Here is a 22,415-nt window from a genome sequence, read left to right on the forward strand (position 1 = left end):
GTAAGCACCCTAGGTACGACGCAAATCAAGAAACTCACCATCAGGAAAACTAGAACGGGTCAGCCTTAGGGGGGCAGCTTCGACCCAGAACTTTTCCAAAGACCCTCTCATACTAATAGCTTCTTTGAAATGTCGTGAAGATAGTGTCTATGTAGATGGAGACATAAATGGTAAAAAGCATACGTTGTTGGTGGATACCGGAGCGACCAGAACCATTATACGCCCGACAGTTATAAACAGCCGAAAGAAACTGTTACCAACGAGGTTGCGACTTCGGACCGCTACAGGTGAAAATGCCAACATTCATGGAGAAATCCAGGTACAATTGGGAATTGGAGCAGAAAAGTTCGTCCATACTGTTATAGTTGCTGACATCGAAGAGGATGTTATATTAGGAATGGACGTAATGAATATGCATGGATTTCAATTGGATTTTAAGAATAAGGTAATCAAAGTTGGCAACGAGGAGGTATTTCTTCATCCACATAATGACAACACTGTGCAAGCAGCCATTACAGAAGATACAGTCGTGCCTGCGAGAAGCGAAACGATCATAGTAGCGCGACTACAGGGAATTGTAGACGAAGGGACACCTGTTATGATGGAGCCTTGAAACCACGACGGTGAGGTTGGCCGTGGAATCATAATTGGAAAGGAATTGGTGACTTCGGCTAAAGAAATTCCTGTGAGACTTATCAATGTCAACGACTACCCAGTGACCATCAAGAAAGAGACAAAAGTAGGAACTTGTGTACCTGTGACATCCATAATCCGTCAGGCGACAACATCTGATAATTCCAACGACAAATTCGACCAAATGGTTGCAGTTGCAGGACAGTCTCTAAATCCGATGGAGAAAAGGAAATTAAGGGAATTTCTTCGGCAGTATCGTGATATTTTCGTACCGAAAGGAGGAAAGACGGGAAGAACTACCGTTGTTAAGCATAAAATTGATACTGGTAATGCTAAGCCAATTCGTCAAACAGCTCGACGATTACCACAGGCGAAAAGAGAGGAAGCTGAAACGATTGTTCAGGAAATGAAGAAAGACGGGGTGATAGAACCTTCTACGAGCCCATGGGTCTCTCCGGTGGTCCTGGTTAAGAAGAAAGACGGAACGACGAGGTTCTGTGTGGATTACCGTTTGCTGAACAACGTTACCAAGAAAGATAGTTATCCTCTGCCTCGGATCGATGACACATTGGACACATTGGCTGGAAGTAAATTGTTTTCTACTTTGGATTTGAAGTCTGGATACTGGCAGGTAGAAATGGACCCAGTAGATAAAGAAAAGACAGCCTTCACCACAGGATCTGGATTGTGGCAATTCAACGTTATGCCATTTGGACTCTGTAATGCTCCTGCGACATTTGAGAGGCTGATGGAAAATGTGTTGAGAGGGTTATCTTGGAAAACATGCCTGGAATATTTAGATGACATAATCGTCTTGGGGGAGACATTCGAAGATCTTTGAGGAATTTAGAAAACGTTTTTAATCGACTTAAAGCTGCCCAATTGATGCTAAACCCCAAGAAGTGCCAGCTATTTCAAGGTAGAGTCAATTATCTGGGTCATATAGTCAGTAAAGAAGGAGTGGCCGTGGATAAGGGAAAAATCGATTCCATTAAGGAATGGCCAAAACCAACTGACAAACATCAAGTGAGAAGTTTTCTTGGACTATGTACTTACTACCGGAGGTTTATTAAGAAGTTTGCAGATATCGCTAAGCCTTTAACGCGACTTACAGAGGAAGCAAGAGAATACCGCTGGGATACAGACTGCCAAAATGCCTTTGAGACCTTAAAAAAACATCTAATAACAGCACCAATTTTAGGGTATCCACTGCCAGAAGGAGAGTTCATCTTAGATACGGATGCAAGTAACGTGGGAATTGGAGGAGTGCTGTCTCAGATTCAAGGAGGACAGGAACGAGTCCTCGGATATTTTAGTAAAGTTCTTTCAAAACCTGAGCGGAATTATTGCGTCACGAGAAGAGAACTTCTAGCAGTAGTTAAATCAGTAGAGCACTTCTATCAATACCTCTATGGCAGAAAGTTTCTAATCCGAACCGACCATGCCGCCCTTAAGTGGTTGATGCAGTTTAAGAATCCAGAGGGTCGGATAGCCAGGTGGATCGAACGACTCCAAGAATACGATTTTAAGATTGAGCACCGGGCCGGAGTTAGTCACAGAAACGCTGATTCTCTTTCCAGAAGGCCATGCCCAGCAGAGTGTTCCCACTGCAACAAAACGGAATCCAAGGAAGCAGCAGTGCTAAGAACGACGATTGTCAACGACGACTGGACGCCTACTAAGATAAGGGAAGAACAAGAGAGAGATCCAGTTATACAGAAAATCCGAAAATGGAAAGAGGAAAACCGTCGACCACCTTGGCAGGAAATATCAAAACTATGCTCAGTAGTTAAGACGTATTGGGCCCAGTGGGACTCATTTATCATCGAAGATGGCTTGCTCAAACGAGTCCTGGAAAATGATGACGGTTCAGAGAAGAGAAGACAGTTGGTGATCCCAAAGAGCAGAATAGCCTAAGTACTTCGTCAGTTACACGACAGTCCATCGGGAGGGCATTTTGGTGTAAGGAAAACCCTTCAGCGAATTCGGGAACGGTTTTATTGGATGAACAGTTCCGACGATGTAAAACACTGGTGTAAGAAATGTACTATTTGTGCCACGAGTAACGGGCCTTACCGAAAAAGGAGAGCTCCTATGAGACAATATAATGTTGGAAGCCCGTTTGAAAGAATAGCTTTGGACATCGCTGGGCCATTTCCAGAAAATGAAAATGGAGGCAAGTACATGCTGGTAGTAATGGATTACTTCACTAAGTGGGTCGAGATTTGCGCACTTCCAGACCAGAAGGCCGCCACCGTTGCAGATAAGTTGATCCAAGAATATATCAGCCGATTTGAAGTGCCTTTGGAGATACATAGTGACCAAGGCAGGAACTTCGAAAGCGATCTATTCCAAGGAATATGTGATAGACTAGGCATGAAGAAAACAAGAACTACCGCGTATCATCCGCAATCGGATGGTATGGTAGAACGAATGAATAGGACAGTTGGCAAGTATTTGACAAAGATGGTGTCCGATCATCAGCGAGACTGGGACCAATACCTTCCGTTCTTCACAATGGCCTACAGATCTGCTGTTAACGAATCAACAGGCCAGACACCAGCCAAAGTCCTATTCGGACGCGAAATGCGACTACCTTGTGATCTAGAGTTTGGGTGTCGACCTGGAGAAGATGTAGCAGGTGAAGATTATGTAATCGAATTACGAAGAAGAATGGACGATGTACATGAGTTGGTCCGTTCCCACCTTCAGATCGCTAGCGACCGAATGAAGAAACGGTACGATACACAAGCCGAAAAGGGTTGCTTTAAGAAGAACGACAAAGTCTGGCTGTATAATCCCAAGAAGCGAAAATGTTGTTCTCCCAAATTGCAGCAGTTTTGAGGAGGTCCATACCTCATCATGGAGAAGATCAACGATGTCATCTACCGAATAAGCAAGATTCTGAGGGGAAAGCCGATGATAGTACACCATAACCGGCTGGCGTCTTTCGAAGGTGACCACGACGTAGATGAAGAAGTGGAAGTAAACCAAGTCCAAGATGTGTCTGACCTCACGTTTGAGGAATTCATGGGTACCTATGGAGGTACCGGTAAAGCGAGACATGGTGTTACCACTGAAGAAAAGCAAGATTTACTCGCGCTCCCCGATGACTACTCGCTGGCCCTTACCATCCCGGCCAGTATCAAAGACGCATCAGGGTTTGCATCCGTCTTTCGAAGGAAGTTTGGTCGAGTTGCAGAACTTCAATGCCAGGTGCCAGCTCCCGGTAAAACCTTGAAACTCCAAGAAGAAGCACGTTACCTTTTCTACCTGGTAACAAAAGACACTGCCCGTGACGAACCTACCTACCGAGATGTATGGGAAGCCTTACTTCAACTGAGAGAGCACGTACTAGAGTCCGAAGTGCAAAAGTTAGCCATGCCAAAGTTGGAGTGCCGCCAATTAGATTGGAGGGTTATCCGAAATATGGTGGAGGAGATCTTTAAAGACACCGAAGTCCAGGTGTTAGTCTGTTGCAATCCGCATAGTTACTGGTGCAGAGAGAAAACCGTCCCTTGTCATTTTTATACAACTGGAAGTTGTAAAAGAGGGTCTAGTTGCCGATACCAGCATACCGTTCCAGTTCTAGTCCCGACAAGGTTCCGGGAGGAACCATCTTTTGAGAGGGGGGCAATGTTACGTAAAAATATGAGTCATAGTTTTAACCTGTAAACATGTTTTTATTCACATGTTTTTGTTTTAGATTTTACGAGAGGCTTCTATTTACCTGAAGGGACCTTACAGAAACGGTCGAGCCGATGTGAAAATACCCGTTTGCCTTTACCGTTATAATTTCGCCGCTAGTCGAGAAGGCTGTCGATGGTTCTAGCGTAACGGCACTGGCATATATTAACAGGACATTTTATTTGGAGGGGACAGTGAAGATCTGAAGACCGCGCCCGCGATTTTTAATTGTCACGTTCGCCTATATAAATTATGTATTGTTCGTTAAATAAATTAATATAAATTATTGTGCTTTTTAATAAATTAAAATAAGAACCTTTGAATAAAGACAGCAGTTAAATAAATATCATCACAATATTTAAATTAGATATGCCACAAAAAGCAGTTTTAATTGAAAATAACATTTAGACTTTAAGCAACGAGATAAAAAAGAAAAAACGACTGGATAAAAAACGAATCAAACGTGGTATTATTGAAACAGTCATAAAACTAAAGCTTTTCTGCGTAGGAGATATTGAAAGATGAGTGGATACTAGATGAAGTAAAAAATGATTAAATAAAAAACAAGATAACTTGATGGCCTAAAACGTATGTGGGAATAAATTTGGTAACGGAAGTAGATGGAAGACCCAACTGGAGAGTGACGAACGGGGAAAATATCCAATTATGGATGCACGACGGTTGAATCGGAGAGGCAGAGGGAAAGAGGGAGAGGGTAAGAGAGTTTTTAAGGATTTAGTATTAAAACTTGAGGCGTTTTTGTATATCTTTATTATCTAGAAACAATAAATAAAATTTACAGTCAATTCGTGATGTATTTTTGCATAAAAACGTGGAAACATTGTTGTAAAAACATGAAATTCCTTCTATTAGAAACTATATAGTAATAACTAAAGATAGTTACATTTTATCACATTTATGAAATATGACATTACAATGTTAACATGCCGTTAAGCCGTTTAAGTACAAACGATTTACACAATTTATTAAAAATGTTTAAAAATGGATTATTGGAGAAGAATATATCTAAAATCTGTAATGTTTCACCCAGTTATGTTAATAAAGCGAATGTCTATTTTACGGTAACAAGCAGTATCAATAGACGATATAGAGGTGGTCGGCGATGAACCAACGGCTCGTTAATTATTGATGGCCGGAAATAATGTCGAATTTTGATTATACTATGAATACAGAGCAGGTTCAGCGCCAAAATGTACCAAGAAGACCAAACTAGCCAAGAATCGCTTTCTGGGTAATTGGTAAAATTATCTAATGATACAAAAAGGTTTTTTTTTCTTTTCAGATGACTGGTCAGTTCAGTTTTCAGGTATGGAAAATGATGAGTCAACAATATTTATTGTTTGCGCCGCAAACAACAATTATTTTAGACTTTTTACTACAACTGGCAATAGTGAGTTACTTCAGCGAGCAGATTGCGCGCCAAGCCAATGAGAAAGAGAGACGATATCGAGACATCAAGTAATGTACAATTGTAAGCAGTTCGGTATAAAACCATAAATTTGTTCGTAAAGGTTTCCATATACAAAAAGACGATAGAGTTTAGTTTTAAGAGCGTTTTGTTACAGTTTTTAATAAAGCCAGTGTTACAGTCTGCCTAGTTATTTATTTTTCCTATAATATAATAAAACCGGTTTTCGGTTTTTTTAATACAATAGGTTACAAGTTTGCACTTTCAGTTTGCTTCTGTATTTATAAAATAAATTAAAATTTTAATTATGGTTTTGTTTGGAATAATTACTTGAGAATAATAATTATGATTGGGATCCAAATTAATACCTAACCTAATCCTAATCACCGTAAAAACCTAATAACCGGTTTTTACTTTAAAAATAACAAACCGGTTATAACCGGGACAAAAAAACAACCGACAAAACCGGTTATTGCGAAGTAAAAAAACCGGTTTTCGGTTAAAACCGGTAAGTTTTTCCCATCCCTAGAGCAAACTATAAAAAGGCCGGACTGCGTGAGTGCAACAAAGATAGACAATCAACAAAAACACGTGTTCGAGATTCGAGGTTCTCCGGTTGTCAAGGTCGACGCGAGGACAAAAAATACACATTTTAACTGCAAAGTGGTAAGCGATTCCTTTTTTATCTATTCCAAGCGAACCATTAGCGATAACATTATATATAGACTCATTAATTTTTTTTATTTGTTTTGAAAATAAAGCCATAAATTTAAATTTGAACTATATTACATTCACCTCAAATACAACATTTTAAGTAGGTTAAAAGTACTACAAATCCAATATGCAGGGTGAAACAATTTACAACTTAAAATATTTTTTATTTTCAAATATATTATCTATTATAGCTAACATTACACTATATTTAAACGATCTTTGGTGGTGTTTGCACTCGCTTAGACATGAAAGCAGAACACATCGCTAAATTCTAAACTGTCAAGCTTTAAGAGCACAGTTAGTAATATGGCAAATAAGGCAAACATTTCAGAACAGGAGATTTTAAAACTAAAATTAAGACTAGAAAAGCTAGAATCATAGTGTAGGGAATTTTATAGTATTCAAACTATATATATATATATATATATATATATATATATATATATATATATATATATATATATATATATATATATATATATATATATATTGTCATACTTTTTCTTTCCCAACCAAAGAAAAATAAATAAAAATATCCATCGGAATAAAATTTTAAGAAATCATTAGAAACAAAAATGTATATATTAATTTAAGATAAGATTTAGTGTAGATAAGAATAGAAATTTGTTTGGCAAACGACCTGTTTCCGTTGCAAACAAAATTATCAAAAAAACCTTTGTTTAGAATTAGAAGACATTTTACCTGCAAGTTAATCTTTTCATTGTTTGTATAGTCGAGTATTAAATGACCATATTTTAATATTTTGAAATATGTATAAATGATGTATTGAAAAAAACCAATTTTAAAGTAAGCTATTTAGTTTTCTCTGAAACCGAAATTAGGCTTTTCCAAAATCATGGTAAACACAATTTAAGCTTTTTGATTGGACGGTCGTTTTTAAATGGGAATTTGGTGAGTCGATCATGAGAGAGGAGAAGTTAGTCATATTTTGGTCATCGAAAGGAAACAGTCGTGTGTCTCAAGATAGGGTGTAGTTCGTGAGTTTGGATACCGGCGTAACGAAAAGAAGTGAATAGTTTGAAGAAGGAGATAATAAGTAGATTAAAAGAGGTCCTTGTATCTACCGTGGGCATTTTATAAAGGATATGTGAAAGTATTCTTACGGCATCAAGTTGACAAAAGGAGGTCCTAGTGTCATAAATAAGTAGCGGAGTTTGGAGAAGTGAATCAGGTGTTTTTGTGTAGTCTGAAGGAGGTTTGCAGAGACGTAAAGAAGGAGCCGAGGTGACAAAGAGGGGAGGTCACATCTTTGAGGAGACTGGACTTTTCTGGGTATGTTCCAACATACAACTCAAGAAGAAAATAAACTGTAAGTGTTTGTACAATTGAATTTTATATCTGTGAAGGATCGTTTCGACATCAGGGTCATTAGCATTCAAATTTAAGAACTGAGGTTTTGTTAGGCTAATCAAAAGTTTAAAGTTTTGTGGTTTCTTTTTTTAAGTAAAGAAAATTTCAAGTAAAATTGGTTTTTCACGTAATATAAATATATGTAGCTTTATAATCTTATTATCATAATAATTTGATTTATTTTCTTGTATGCTGATTGATAAGATAACGACAGAATTTAATAATTGTTTTATTCGTTCATATAAAATAAAGAAACGTAAATCTTTGTAATATAATATATTTGTATTATTATCCTTTTTTTCTCTGGCCCGATAAAAGACAACTAGAAAAACTTTTGAATCCATCGAACACAGGTAATATAAGGATTATTTTACTTGTGATAACAGATAAGTTATAATTTTTTTATTGGCTCAATGAACTAAGTTGAACTCAAAATAAACAATCATAACAAATGGCCCCCAACGTGTAAGGCGTAGAAAGTATTTCTAGTTAAAATTTAAACGGATAGAGAAAGAAAGCAGATTGATTGAAAATTTATTTGCCGATGGTTAAAGTTTATAATATTTGCTTTTATGACATTACATTTCAAATTTCTCTAGGTACAAATTTTTACATGATATAATTTATGATATTTGATTGATTTTTACAACTGACAAAAGTTTTAAAATTTTATTGCATTTATTTCAATTTATTGCATTTGGGATAAGAGGAAAAGTTTTCGTCTTTGCAAAATTACTCGAATTTTATATTTGGCGGGGATATTATTGCACAAATTTCAAAGCTTCATATTTGGCGGGGATAAATAATCTAACTAACATGTCGACCACAAGGAGTCAAAGCAAAACGCAAGAAAGGAAAGAGGATAAGATAGAAGAGGAAACAATTATTGATGAAGGATCGGATAATGAAGGAAATGCTACAATAATAGAGGAAAGAAAAGAACCATCAGGAATAGATAAAATATTACAACTAATGCAACTCCAGTCACTAAAAATGGATAGAAATAACAGAAATATAGAGCAGCGTCTGGAAAACTATGAACAGGAAATTAAAGGATGTGTTGAGGGGATAAAGAAAGAACTGATACAACAGATAGAAGAAATAACCCTAAAGAATGCAAAACAAGAGACAGAGATTAAAGATATCCAAAACACAATGAAGGAGATACGAAATTGTCAGAAAAAGGAATTAGAACAGTTAGAAGAAAAATTTGAAATGGCGCTACAAGAAGACAGGAAAGAAGTAGAAAGGAGATTAAAGCAAAATAAAAAACAAATGGCAGAAATTGAACTAAGAGGAGTAGAGAGAAAAGAAGTTATCATCCATGGAACAAGCGAAGCGAAAATACAGTTTGGCGGGGACGTAAAAAAATTACACCCAGTAATTTTCATTAACAATTTAAAAAAGAAAGTACGACATATCGGTAATTTCGAAACAGCAAAGGAAACGATAAGGAACCATCTTAAAGATGAGGCAAATTTATGGTTTGATAGCAAAGAAGAAGAATTGCAAAATTGGCAAACATTTGAACAAAAATTTCTAAATTATTTCTGGGGGAAAATACAACAGATAGAGATAAACAAGGAATTACAAAATGGGAGATACCAGGATAATATAGGTATATCAGAAAAAACATATGCCCTACAACTATACAACAATGCAAGACACTTACATTACAACTATTCGTCCGAACAGCTAGTGGAACTAATAGCCAGACATTTTGAAGATACCTTAACCATACAAAACTACAAAGATATTGACAGTTTATGTCAATTCTTACAAATACGAGAAGCAAAATTAAGAGAAAGAAAAATGAGGAGAACGCAAGAAAATTATAGACAACGAGAAAATCAAGACTATAGAGATAGAGGACAAAACTTTAGGAGAGAGTACACAAGAAGAGAATTTGTCCCGAGGAGGGAAAACGAAAGTAGAGACAACGGAAGAGTAAATTATGAACAAAGAAATCGGCAATGGAACGAAACGATAAGGAACCATCTTAAAGATGAGGCAAATTTATGGTTTGATAGCAAAGAAGAAGAATTGCAAAATTGGCAAACATTTGAACAAAAATTTCTAAATTATTTCTGGGGGAAAATACAACAGATAGAGATAAACAAGGAATTACAAAATGGGAGATACCAGGATAATATAGGTATATCAGAAAAAACATATGCCCTACAACTATACAACAATGCAAGACACTTACATTACAACTATTCGTCCGAACAGCTAGTGGAACTAATAGCCAGACATTTTGAAGATACCTTAACCATACAAAACTACAAAGATATTGACAGTTTATGTCAATTCTTACAAATACGAGAAGCAAAATTAAGAGAAAGAAAAATGAGGAGAACGCAAGAAAATTATAGACAACGAGAAAATCAAGACTATAGAGATAGAGGACAAAACTTTAGGAGAGAGTACACAAGAAGAGAATTTGTCCCGAGGAGGGAAAACGAAAGTAGAGACAACGGAAGAGTAAATTATGAACAAAGAAATCGGCAATGGAACGAAAACAGATATCGAGAGAACCAAAATAGAAACAACAATCGCACATATCAGGAAAACCGAAATAATAATAGAACGAATGAACCGGAAAATCGCGGAAACCGATACGGGTCCGAGAGACCAAGAGAAAATAGAAGAGCGGTCAACAACACACACATAGAGGAATATGAGGATGAGAGACAAAGCGACAGAAGTAGAAGCGAACAAGAACAGCAAGCGTCTTTTCACGAAGGCGCTCACTAAAGACAAAGAAACAAACAGGAATTTTTTGTCACCCGAAGGAATTTATTAAATTGGCAGAACATAAGGACAAAATAAGTGGAGCAAATCTGAAATTTGTAGATGGTTTTATCAACGAGACACCGATTAAAATTATGATTGATACTGGATCGGAAATTACACTGATCAACAGAAAACTAATAGAGGAAGTTAATTTAACGAATTTGATTTACAAAATTCCCAAGGTAAATTTAGTGGGCGCAAATAAACGGACTTTAGCAACGATAAATGAAGGAATACGAATAAAAGTACGATTGGATAAGAAATTTTATGCACTACAATGTGTTGTGATGCCAAACATGTTGCATGATATGATCGTAGGAGTGGATGAATTGGCAGAAAAACATGTGGTGATAGATTTCAAAAATAACACGATGAAAATCACAGAGGAAAAAGAAGAAGAACAGGACAGTAAGAAAATGGAAAAGGAAAATGAGAAACAAAAAAATGATTTAGACAAAGAACAAACGGTGGAAATGAATTTGGCAATGAAACAAGGACAGAGAAGAAAGAGGAGATTGGCAAAAGAAAGTGAAAAGTGGGTTTCCTCAAGAGAAGAGATGAGCCCAGAAGAAGAAAAAGAAGAAAGATTAACAAAAGAAGACGAAAAAGGTACAATTGAAACAGTGGTATTTCAAGAAGTATGCGAAATGTAGGAGGCAGAATACAAAATAAATATGTGTAAAGAAATTGAGGAAAAAGAAAGAAAATTGATATGTGGAGAAGAAAAGGAAAAGGAATTGCGTGTAATATTGAGAAAGTATGAAGATTTAATAAATGAAGAAAACAGAGTAGCCAAAAAGTATGAACATTCATTTGAGGTTAAAGACTTAGGAAATTTTCGATCGAAAACTTATCCGATCCCATATAAATACCGACAGCAGGTGAAAGGAGAAATTAACAAAATGTTAGAAGATCAAATCATAGAGAGATGTGACTCGCCGTACATCAACCCAATCGTGATTGTAAAAAAAAAGCAGTGGAGAATTGAGGTTCTGTTTGGATGCCCGAAATATAAATCAACACACGGTATCTCAATATGAATCACCCCTCAACATCGAAGCTATTTTTGGGAGAATTACGAGAACACACATGTTTTCTAAAATTGATTTGAAACATAGCTTTTGGTTAATACCGTTAGCAGAAAGATGTAGAAATTACACCGCTTTCTCAATCGATGGTATTGTATACCGATTTAAAGTAGTACCGTTTGGATTACAAAGTGCGTGTGCAGCATTGGTAAGAGCTCTCCATACAATATTAAATAAATATGAAGATTTCATAGTGCACTACATCGACGACTTACTCATTTATTTACCAGATACATCAAGTCATTTGGAACACATAAAGATTATTTTGGGAGAATTGGACAAGGCCGGATTAAAACTGAATATTGAAAAATGTCAATTTTTTCAAAAAGAAGTGATATATTTGGGATTTAAATTGGACACACAAACAGTTAGTTTAGCCGAGGACCGGGTAAAACTCATAGATGAATACCCAAGACCAACGAATTTAAAAACATTGAGAGGTTTTCTCGGGACGATCAACTATTTTAAAAAACTAATTCCTGATTTAAGCCAGAAGGAAATTCCTCTGATCAAATTATTGAAGAAGGGTGTTAAATGGAATTGGAAAGAAGAGCAAGAGAAAGCTTTTCAAATTTTAAAAGAGGAATTCTCGAAAGGAACGAAAATATATCACCCCATGTACAATTTGCCTTTCATACTACGAACTGATGCATCCATACAAAAATTTGCGGGAGTTTTGTCGCAAATACAAAACAATCAAGAAGTGCCGATTTGTTTTATTTCCCGGGTGACAAAAACACACGAAAGAAAATACAGTGTGACTGAACTAGAGTTTGCTAGCGTACTTTTCTGTGTAAATAAGTTAGGATTTTATCTGTTGGGAGCAAAATTCACAATCGAAACTGATCATGCAGCTTTGGTACATATGATGAAAAATCGTCTGGTTAACAATCGTATACATAGAGGCATTTTGTTACTACAGGAGTATGACTTTGAGTTTCGATATATAAAAGGAAAAGACAACATTATAGCCGACGCTCTCACAAGGGATGAAGACTCGGGGAAAAAGGAAGCAATTGCTTTTCATGTAGGATTGAACATTTTGACACAAGAGGAAGGGGTATTTTCGTTAAACGAAATTAGAACAAATCAAGAAGACCTGGAAGAAAGAGAAAAAAGAAGAGCGGAGAGGGAAAACGGTATATTTTTCAAACGAATTTATGGAAAGGAACTATACGTGATAACACAGACATTGGCAGAAAGGATCATACAGAAATTACACGAAGACAATGGACATATCGGTAGCAGAAAAGTCTGGCTGGTTTTTCGAGAAAATTATATTTGCCGACAAGATTACCGCATCGCAAAAGAAATTACACAAAAGTGCCAGATCTGTCAAAAATATAAAATTAAAAATTTCAAAAATGAAAACGTTACAAAAAATATTATATCCCGGAACAAATTAGATATTGTAGCAATAGATATGTTAAGCGATCTAATTATGACGACGAAGAGGAATAAACATGTTTTAGTCATGGTAGATGTGTTTTCCAAATATGTAAAATTATACAGTTGCCGTACCACGAAAGGGGAAGAAATAATGAGGAAAATCGACAATTTTATAGCCACCGTAGGAACACCAAGAAGGATTCTTCTAGACAATGCAACATATTTTAGAAATGATCGTTTCAAGGGACAACTTCGAGAACGGGGAATAGAGACAAATTTTGTTAGCATCAGACATCCACAGAGTAATCCTTCGGAACGTTTTATACAGGAAGTGACGAAGTTTCTACGGATTACAACAAGGGTCAACATCGACGATGGGATAGGAAAGTCGCCGAAGTAGAAACGTATCTAAATACCATCCCGAGCACTGTAACGAAAGAGACCCCAGAATATATAATGAAGGGTATAATGCCACTAAGACCATGGGAAGATAGAGAACAAAAGGAATACACACAGATAATGGAAAATGTGCAGAGGAGATTGCGGAGAGCAAACGAAAAATATATCCAGAGGCAAGACCAAAATAGAAAAAGAAGACCAGTTACTTTCAAAAAAGGTGAGAAGGTTATGGTGAGAGCATTGCGCGTGTCCAACATACCTAGAAATGTGTGCGGAAAGTTAATGCCTGTTTTTGAGGGTCCGTACATAGTAAACAATGAGAATGGGATAAATAGTTATGAGTTGAAGTACATAGAATCAGACAAGATTAGGGGAATTTATAATATCAACGATGTTTACAAATATTATGAATAAAATGCCGGTATTGTTTTTGCATAGAGAAAAATCCCTGCATAATTCAGTAATTTTTATCATATGCAAAGGCGGGGATTTGTCATTTTTTTTCTTTTTCTTTTTCTTTCCCAACCAAAGAAAAATAAATAAAAATATCCATCGGAATAAAATTTTAAGAAATCATTAGAAACAAAAATGTATATATTAATTTAAGATAAGATTTAGTGTAGATAAGAATAGAAATTTGTTTGGCAAACGACCTGTTTCCGTTGCAAACGAAATTATCAAAAAAACCTTTGTTTAGAATTACAAGACATTTTACCTGCAAGTTAATCTTTTCATTGTTTGTATAGTCGAGTATTAAATGACCATATTTTAATCTTTTAAAATATGTATAAATGATGTATTGAAAAAACCAATTTTAAAGTAAGCTATTTAGTTTTCTCTGAAACCGAAATTAGGCTTTTCCAAAATCATGGTAAACACAATTTAAGCTTTTTGATTGGACGGTCGTTTTTAAATGGGAATTTGGTGAGTCGATCATGAGAGAGGAGAAGTTAGTCATATTTTGGTCATCGAAAGGAAACAGTCGTGTGTCTCAAGATAGGGTGTAGTTCGTGAGTTTGGATACCGGCGTAACGAAAAGAAGTGAATAGTTTGAAGAAGGAGATAATAAGTAGATTAAAAGAGGTCCTTGTATCTACCGTGGGCATTTTATAAAGGATATGTGAAAGTATTCTTACGGCATCAAGTTGACAAAAGGAGGTCCTAGTGTCATAAATAAGTAGCGGAGTTTGGAGAAGTGAATCAGGTGTTTTTGTGTAGTCTGAAGGAGGTTTGCAGAGACGTAAAGAAGGAGCCGAGGTGACAAAGAGGGGAGGTCACATCTTTGAGGAGACTGGACTTTTCTGGGTATGTTCCAACATACAACTCAAGAAGAAAATAAACTGTAAGTATTTGTACAATTGAATTTTATATCTGTGAAGGATCGTTTCGACATCAGGGTCATTAGCATTCAAATTTAAGAACTGAGGTTTTGTTAGGCTAATCAAAAGTTTAAAGTTTTGTGGTTTCTTTTTTTAAGTAAAGAAAATTTCAAGTAAAATTGGTTTTTCACGTAATATAAATATATGTAGCTTTATAAACTTATTATCATAATAATTTGATTTATTTTCTTGTATGCTGATTGATAAGATAACGACAGAATTTAATTGTTCAATTGTTAATTGAATTTAATTTAATTGTTTTATTCGTTCATATAAAATAAAGAAACGTAAATCTTTGTAATATAATATATTTGTATTATTATCCTTTTTTCTCCACCCGATAAAAGACAACTAGAAAAACTTTTGAATCCATCGAACACAGGTAATATAAGGATTATTTTACTTGTGATAACAGATAAGTTATAATTTTTTTATTGGCTCAATAAACTAAGTTTGAACTCAAAATAAACAATCATAACAATATATATATATATATATATATATATATATATATATATATATATATATGTATATATATATATATATATATATATATATATATATATACAGATTGAACGAATTTAAAACGGAACATACAATTTAATATATGTCTGTTTGAACTGCATTTGAAATAGTGGACCAATATAAAACTTGGACAAAAATAAATCCATACCCAGTGATAGACATTGTATAAAATATCGTTCAACTATCTGTCTCCTTTAAAGGAAAGAGGAGCTTGCCTAATAGTCGGAGAGATAGAGCCGAAATTTTGGAATGATCAGTAATATGACATTTCTCTATTGGAATATATTCATTGTAACTGGGTTAAGACTTTACCTTACAGGCGGACACCCCTCGTGGTACAGGAGGTGGCTATACAGGGATGAAGTAATTTTTTTCGGAAAAATTAACGATCGATAATATGGCTGAAAATTTGCCCAGAGTAAGATCTTGGTATAACTAGACGAAATCCCAAAGGGCGGACGCGAGAGTGGATACATAAGGGGTGGCGGACAGGGGTGAAATTGCAATTTTTTGGGGAAAAATTACCGATAAGTAATATGTCCGCCATTTTCATGGCCCATTATTTAGCCCCTAAAAACTCTAAATCCAAAAGAGCGGACAGCTGGGTTGGTACAGAGAGCCATAAAACGGTGTCAAATGTACCACTTGCCTGCGCATTTTAGGTCTCGGTAACAATTTTCAAACTGATTTTATTATATTTTTATACCGATTGATTTGAAAATTTGTATGCTCACTTCTGTTACTATTCTGAAAAGCGTCAAGTAGAGTTTTCCTCAGAATTTTCCAAAAAAATTTCCGTAAATGAAAATTTTCGTAATTTTTTGAGGTAAAATCTAATTTGTAGAATCCTTTCGATTTTCTGTCAGTTATACCACGATTTTTCCCCAAAAATTTTCAAACGATTTTTCCGATAAGAAAAAAAAATTTATAAAATTACTTTAATTTAATAAAATATCAAATATCAAACATTTATTCAATTAAAAATTAATTTGTAAAGTAAATATGACTTTAGTTTGAAAAAAAAAACATTATCATAATATCATTTTAAAACTACAAAATATTCTATAAAAGATTCAGACGATGACGTAGAGTTTTATCAAATGTTTTAGAAAAGTTTTTCTAAATTTTTTTTTCTTATCGGAAAAATCGTTTGAAAATTTTTGGAAAAAAATCATGGTATAACTTACAGAAAATCGAAAGGATTCTACAAATTAGATTTTATCTTTAAAAATTACGAAAGTTTTCATTTACGGAAATTTTTTTGGAAAATTTTGAGGAAAACTCTACTTGACGCTTCTCAGAATAGTAACAGAAGTGAGCATACAAATTTTCAAATCAATCGGTATAAAAATATCATAATAAAATCAGTTTGAAAATTGTTACCGAGACCTAAAATGCGCAGGCAAGTGGTACATTTGACCCCGTTTTATGGCTCTATGTACCAACCCAGCTGTCCGCCCTTTTGGATTTAGAATTTTTAGGGGCTAAATAATGAGCCATGAAAATGGCGGACATATTACTTATCGTTAATTTTTCCCCAAAAAATTGCAACTTCACCCCTGTCCGCCACCCCTTACGTATCCACTCTCGCGTCCGCCCTTTGGGATTTCGTCTAGTTATACCAAGATCTTACTCTGGGCAAATTTTCAGCCATATTATCGATCGTTAATTTTTCCGAAAAAAATGACAACTTCATCCCTGTATAGCCACCCCCTGTACCACGAGGGGGTCCGCCTGTAAGGCAAAGTCTTAACCCAGTTACAATGAATATATTCCAATAGAGAAATGTCATATTACTGATCAGTTCAAAATTTCGGCTCTATCTCTTGGACTATAAGGAAGCGATAAGTGGTTTGACAGCATAATAACTGCTTGTGTAGTCTAGTTTTTTCAGTGATTCTAGGCAACCTATTTGGGAGGAGTTTTGATTTGTTCTTGAATGAATTCAGAATCCAGCAGCCTGCTGAAGTATTGGATTTTTATAATATAATTATTTGACAACCTTTTGTTGGCCAACCACCTAGAGCGGAGTTGAGCCGAAATACATTGATTTCGTATGTTCCGTTTTAAATTCGTTCAATCTGTATATATATATATTTATATATATATATATATATATATATATATATATATATATATATATATATATATATACATATATATATTTATATATATATATATATATATATATATATATATATATATTTGAAGCAAAGTAAATGAATGTGGACCTTATTATCATGACAATAAGGTCCACATTCATTTATTTTGCTTCAAGTCAAAGGTCGATCCAATAAAAACAATTAGTATCCCTAGGTTAGAGCTTTGCGGAGCACTTTTTTTAGTACGTTTATTCAATAAAGTGAAGCAATCTTTGAGAATAACAATAAACGAAACTATTTTATGGCCCGATTCTAATATAGTATTATACTGGATTCGCACCAGTCCAAATTTACTGAACACATTCGTCAGCAATCGAGTATCCGAAATTAAATCTCTTACTTCCATTTGCAAATGGCGACACGTATCATCACGTGACAATCCGTGTGACATCTTGTCCAGAGGTCTATTTCCCAGCCAAATTTTAAATCACGAGATATGATGGTCAGGTCCTTTATGGCTTCAGTTGAATGAATCTTCCTGACCCACTTCTAAGTTAGACTATATTTTAGACCTGCCAGAATTAGAGCAAAAGAATTTCACTCATTTGGCCATTACCTCAAAGCTATTTCCACTTGAGCGCTTTTCACGTCTCAGTTATTTAAAAAGAGTGGTTTGTTGTATTTTTGTTTCAAATCAAATTTTCTGCGCTCACATAAAGAGAAAAGATCTTTTAATAAATTTTCTATTTCCATTGACGAATTAGATCAAGCTTTTCATTCATTAATTCGAATCTCACAACAAGAATCTTTCTCAAACGAAATTGAACTCTTAACCAATAGCAAATCAATAATTTAGGGCAAACTAGCTAGTCTAAACCCATTTTTGGAAGATAAAGGACTTCTGCGGGTAGGCGGTTGTCTGATCAAATTCATCCTATTGTTTTAGACTCAAAGCACAAATTTTGTCAGCTTATTTTTCAATTTAAACACTATAAATTATTGCATCTTGGTCCTTAGGGTATATTAGCCACTATCCGAGAGCAATTCTGGCCCATCGGGGGCAGAAGAGTCGCTAGGTCAACTGTTAAATCGTGCCTTACTTGATTTTGATTTAATACAAAAACCATACAACCTATGATGAGTAACTTACGTAAATAGCGCCTCAATTTGTTTGTCCTTTTAGCCATACCGGAGAAGATTATGCTGGACCTTTCAATATCAAAACGGGTGGGCAAAGGGGTGTGATGGTTCTATAATTAAAGGTTACATCAGTTTGTTTATCTGTTTCACTACAAAGGCGGTGCATATGGAACTTGTTTCAAATCTTTCAGCAAACGAATTTTTACTTGTTCTGCGTAGATTTGTTGCACAAAGGGGCAAACTTTTAAAGATATTTTCTGACAACGGAACTAATTTTGTGGATGTATTCAAAGAGTTAGTCACTTTTCTTTCTAATAACGAACTAACCTTGCAGAAAGCATATACTGAAGAAACTATTTCATGGCATTTCAACTCACCGTATTCACTACATATGGGTGGAAACTGGGAAGCTGGTGTTAAGAGTTGCAAGCACCATTTTAAGAGAGTTCTTTAAAATACTCATTTTACATTTGAGGAATTCAATACTGTATTAAATCAAATTAAGGCTATATTAAATTCCTGTCCGCTCTGTCCACTATGATCCGATCCATCCGACTATACTCCATTAACTCCTGCTCATTTTTTAATTGGTCGACCATTGATTGCATGTCCAGACCGCAACATTACCGAAAAAAAGGGTAAACCGTCTTACTAGATATCAGCACATCCAGTTATTGTGTCGGACAATACTCTACCTACTCAATGGCGTTTAGGTCGCATTGTTCATATTTTCAAGGGCTCTGATGACGTCGCAAGAGTAGCATCAATCAAGACCCAAGATGGAATCGTTAAGCCGAACTTTACGAAAATTTCTACATTACCAATTGAAAACAAAGAGCTTTTGCTTTCAATTATTTTAGACTTTTTATTACAAGCGGTAACAATGCGTTACTTCATCGAGCAGAGTGGGCGCCAAGGAGAAAGAGAGACGATATCGAGACATTAACAAGTAATGTACAATTACAAGCAGTTAATTAGCAATTAATTGTAAGCGGTATAAAGCAATAAATTTGTTTTTAAAAGTTTCCATCTAAAAAAAGACGATAAAGTTTAGTTTTAACAGCGTTTTGTTAGTTTTTAATAAAGTCAGTGTTACAGTCCGCCTAGTTTTTCATTTAGCCTATAATATAAAACGACAATAGACTAAACTAAACATTTATATTAAAACACGGATTCTATTGTATCACTTGATGGTGGTTAAATTATATTTTAAGATGATAGGAAACACTCAATTAACAATTTTGGTAATATCGAGTATGAATACATACATGTAACCAAGGACCTGGTTATTTTACCCATTAGTTTGCCATTTTCTCAACAAATTGGAGATTTTCTTCTAATAGACGATAATGAACAGTCTTAATGTTCTTAAATATTAAATAAGTTTTACAAGAACACGAAATTCTAAAAATAAGTGGGAATATATCTGACAAAGATCTGGAAAGACGGATTAGATACAAACAACTAACAATGGACATAATATAGAGTTGTGAGCAAATGAAGAAGAATGGAGCAAATCTAGTTAAAGCGCTGCTTTACATAAGGAGTAAGTTGAAATATTTCTTCTTGCCAACATTAAGAATAAGCATGTCTTGTATATAATAAACTTTATATATAGGGACAGATGAGGCCCCGTCTGCCATTTTCTACTAATTTAGAGATTATTCTTACTAAAATTATAAATTTTTTGTATATTTTCCTATCTATCCAATATATTTCATATTAAAATATGCAAATATACAAATAATTTAATATGAAATAAATTAGCTAGAAATTTAATATGAAATAAATAATGCAAGTTTATTTCATATTAAAATAAATAAAATATTAATTTGTAAAATTAAATTTATTTTTATTTTAAGAAAAAAAAAAGAATCTCTTAAAATAGAAAGTGTTTTGATAAAGCTAAGGTCCCTATATTAATATTTGGGCATTAGGGTTAGTTTAAAAATTAATTTAAGAAACAAAATAATTTTGGCAATTTATTATACAAAGAGTAAATTATTGTAATACTTATAGTTGTAGTTATAGTTTATATATAGGTATAGTTCAGTTCTGGTAATCTCATTTTAAGTTATATATTGTGTCCTTTCAAAATCATTTGTATCTCCTCCAAAGTTTTACCCTTTGTTTCAGGTATAAATATAAAAGTAAATAGAGCTGCGAAGACGCAGAAACAAGAAAAAACGTAGAAAGGATACTCTAATCCAAAATATTGAGTTAATCTTTGGTACACTTGTAAAGAAAGCAATGAAGCTCCAACATAAAATCCATCTGCAATTGCCATACCGAAAGCTTTCATATTTGTCGGAAAAATTTCTGCTGTGAGCACTATAGGTACCATACCCAACCCCAGCTTAAAAGTTAGAGCAAATAGCATGACACATACAGTGGGAATCCAACTATAATTAATAGTGTCGGTTCCGCCATTTTTAAAACTAAAGTAAATAGCTAAAACAAGCAGACATAGTCCGGTTAGCAAACTGGACGAAATTAGTAAAGTTTTCCGCCCAAATTTGTCCATAGTCAGGGAAGCTACTGTCGCAGCGATTACCATTGTTGCAGAAAATATAATCGCAGCCATTCGTGGCTCGATGTAAATAGACCCTCCAGCTTCAAGGATAATATGAATATTCATAAGGAGAACGCTAATACCACTTAAGTGTTGAGCTGTATTTAATAAGCCCATTATAAGCATAGCTCGACGGTTACTAGAAACCAGAAAAAGATCAAGGAGTCTACCTTGTTCTGCTTTTTGCCGATCTACTGCTAACTTAATATTTTCTAATTCTTTTTTTATATCATGCTCTTTTTTCCGTAATTTTTTTAAAGATTGTAAAGCATCGTCTGGTTTATTGTTAGATAGTAAATAATAAGGACTTTCTGGCATAAAGGGAAAAATTATAAGTTGTGTTAAATCGAATGATGCCCCCAAAATACAGTGAGCATAAAAGGGAACAAAAGGTGCCACGGAATATATTAAAAGAATACCTATAAGCATCATAAGATAGACTAAACTACTTAAAAATCCCCTTATTTTATGCTCAGCTATTTCAGCAATATACATGGGCGTAGCTACAAACGCCATATTTCCTGCTGATCCAGCAAATGCTCTTGCAGCAATTATGTATTCTACTCTTGGAGCTACAGCCGTAATTACCCAAGCGGATAACATTATAAATGAAGCTAAATGCATAGATTTCTTTCGGCCGATTTTGTCAACTAAATACATTGTTATCCAAACTCCGCAAAACGCACCGAGCATAAATGAATTTTCTAACCATTCTGCTTGACTGTCGGTAACTTTCAATGGAGAACCAGGTCCTTGAAGAATAGGTAATAAAGGTGCTGTCCACGAATAATGCATTCCATTGCTGATAGCAGTTAAAGTCCTAAAATATATTTATTTTAGTTTAAAATATTAACAATAAAGTTTTAGGAATATAATTTAATAAAAAATCCGTTTATTTGGTACTTTTGTGTAAAACAACAATATGGAGTAAATTATCGTTATTTCAGTTATGGTGCATATTAAAAAAAAATCCGAAGAACCTTAATTTTAGATTTTGAAATTACATCTCTTCCATAATATGTATTTAATATTGTTAGTTTTTTAAGTGAAATAAAAAATTAACACTAAGAAAGATAAAATAATCAGTTTTACGAAATTTACAACAGCCTAATAGTAACTTATATTGTGGTACCCATTGTAGATTATGTTAAAATGCAAGACTTCTCTAGTTTAAAATTATTTTCGATTATA

General features: G+C 34.6%; 1 protein-coding gene across 1 annotated transcript; it reads right to left on the reverse strand.

The window, feature by feature from the left end:
* Nucleotides 1-20,621: 20,621 nt before the first annotated feature.
* On the reverse strand, nt 20,622-22,037 carry LOC140442702 (facilitated trehalose transporter Tret1-like). Its single transcript, XM_072533688.1, has one exon. It carries the CDS (start codon nt 22,017-22,019, stop codon nt 20,727-20,729), a length of 1,293 nt encoding a protein of 430 aa, XP_072389789.1. The 5' UTR covers nt 22,020-22,037; the 3' UTR covers nt 20,622-20,726.
* Between the last annotated feature and the right edge of the window lie 378 nt (nt 22,038-22,415).

Source organism: Diabrotica undecimpunctata, chromosome 6, assembly GCF_040954645.1.
Source record: "Diabrotica undecimpunctata isolate CICGRU chromosome 6, icDiaUnde3, whole genome shotgun sequence".
In the NCBI taxonomy this organism is placed as follows: domain Eukaryota; kingdom Metazoa; phylum Arthropoda; class Insecta; order Coleoptera; family Chrysomelidae; genus Diabrotica; species Diabrotica undecimpunctata.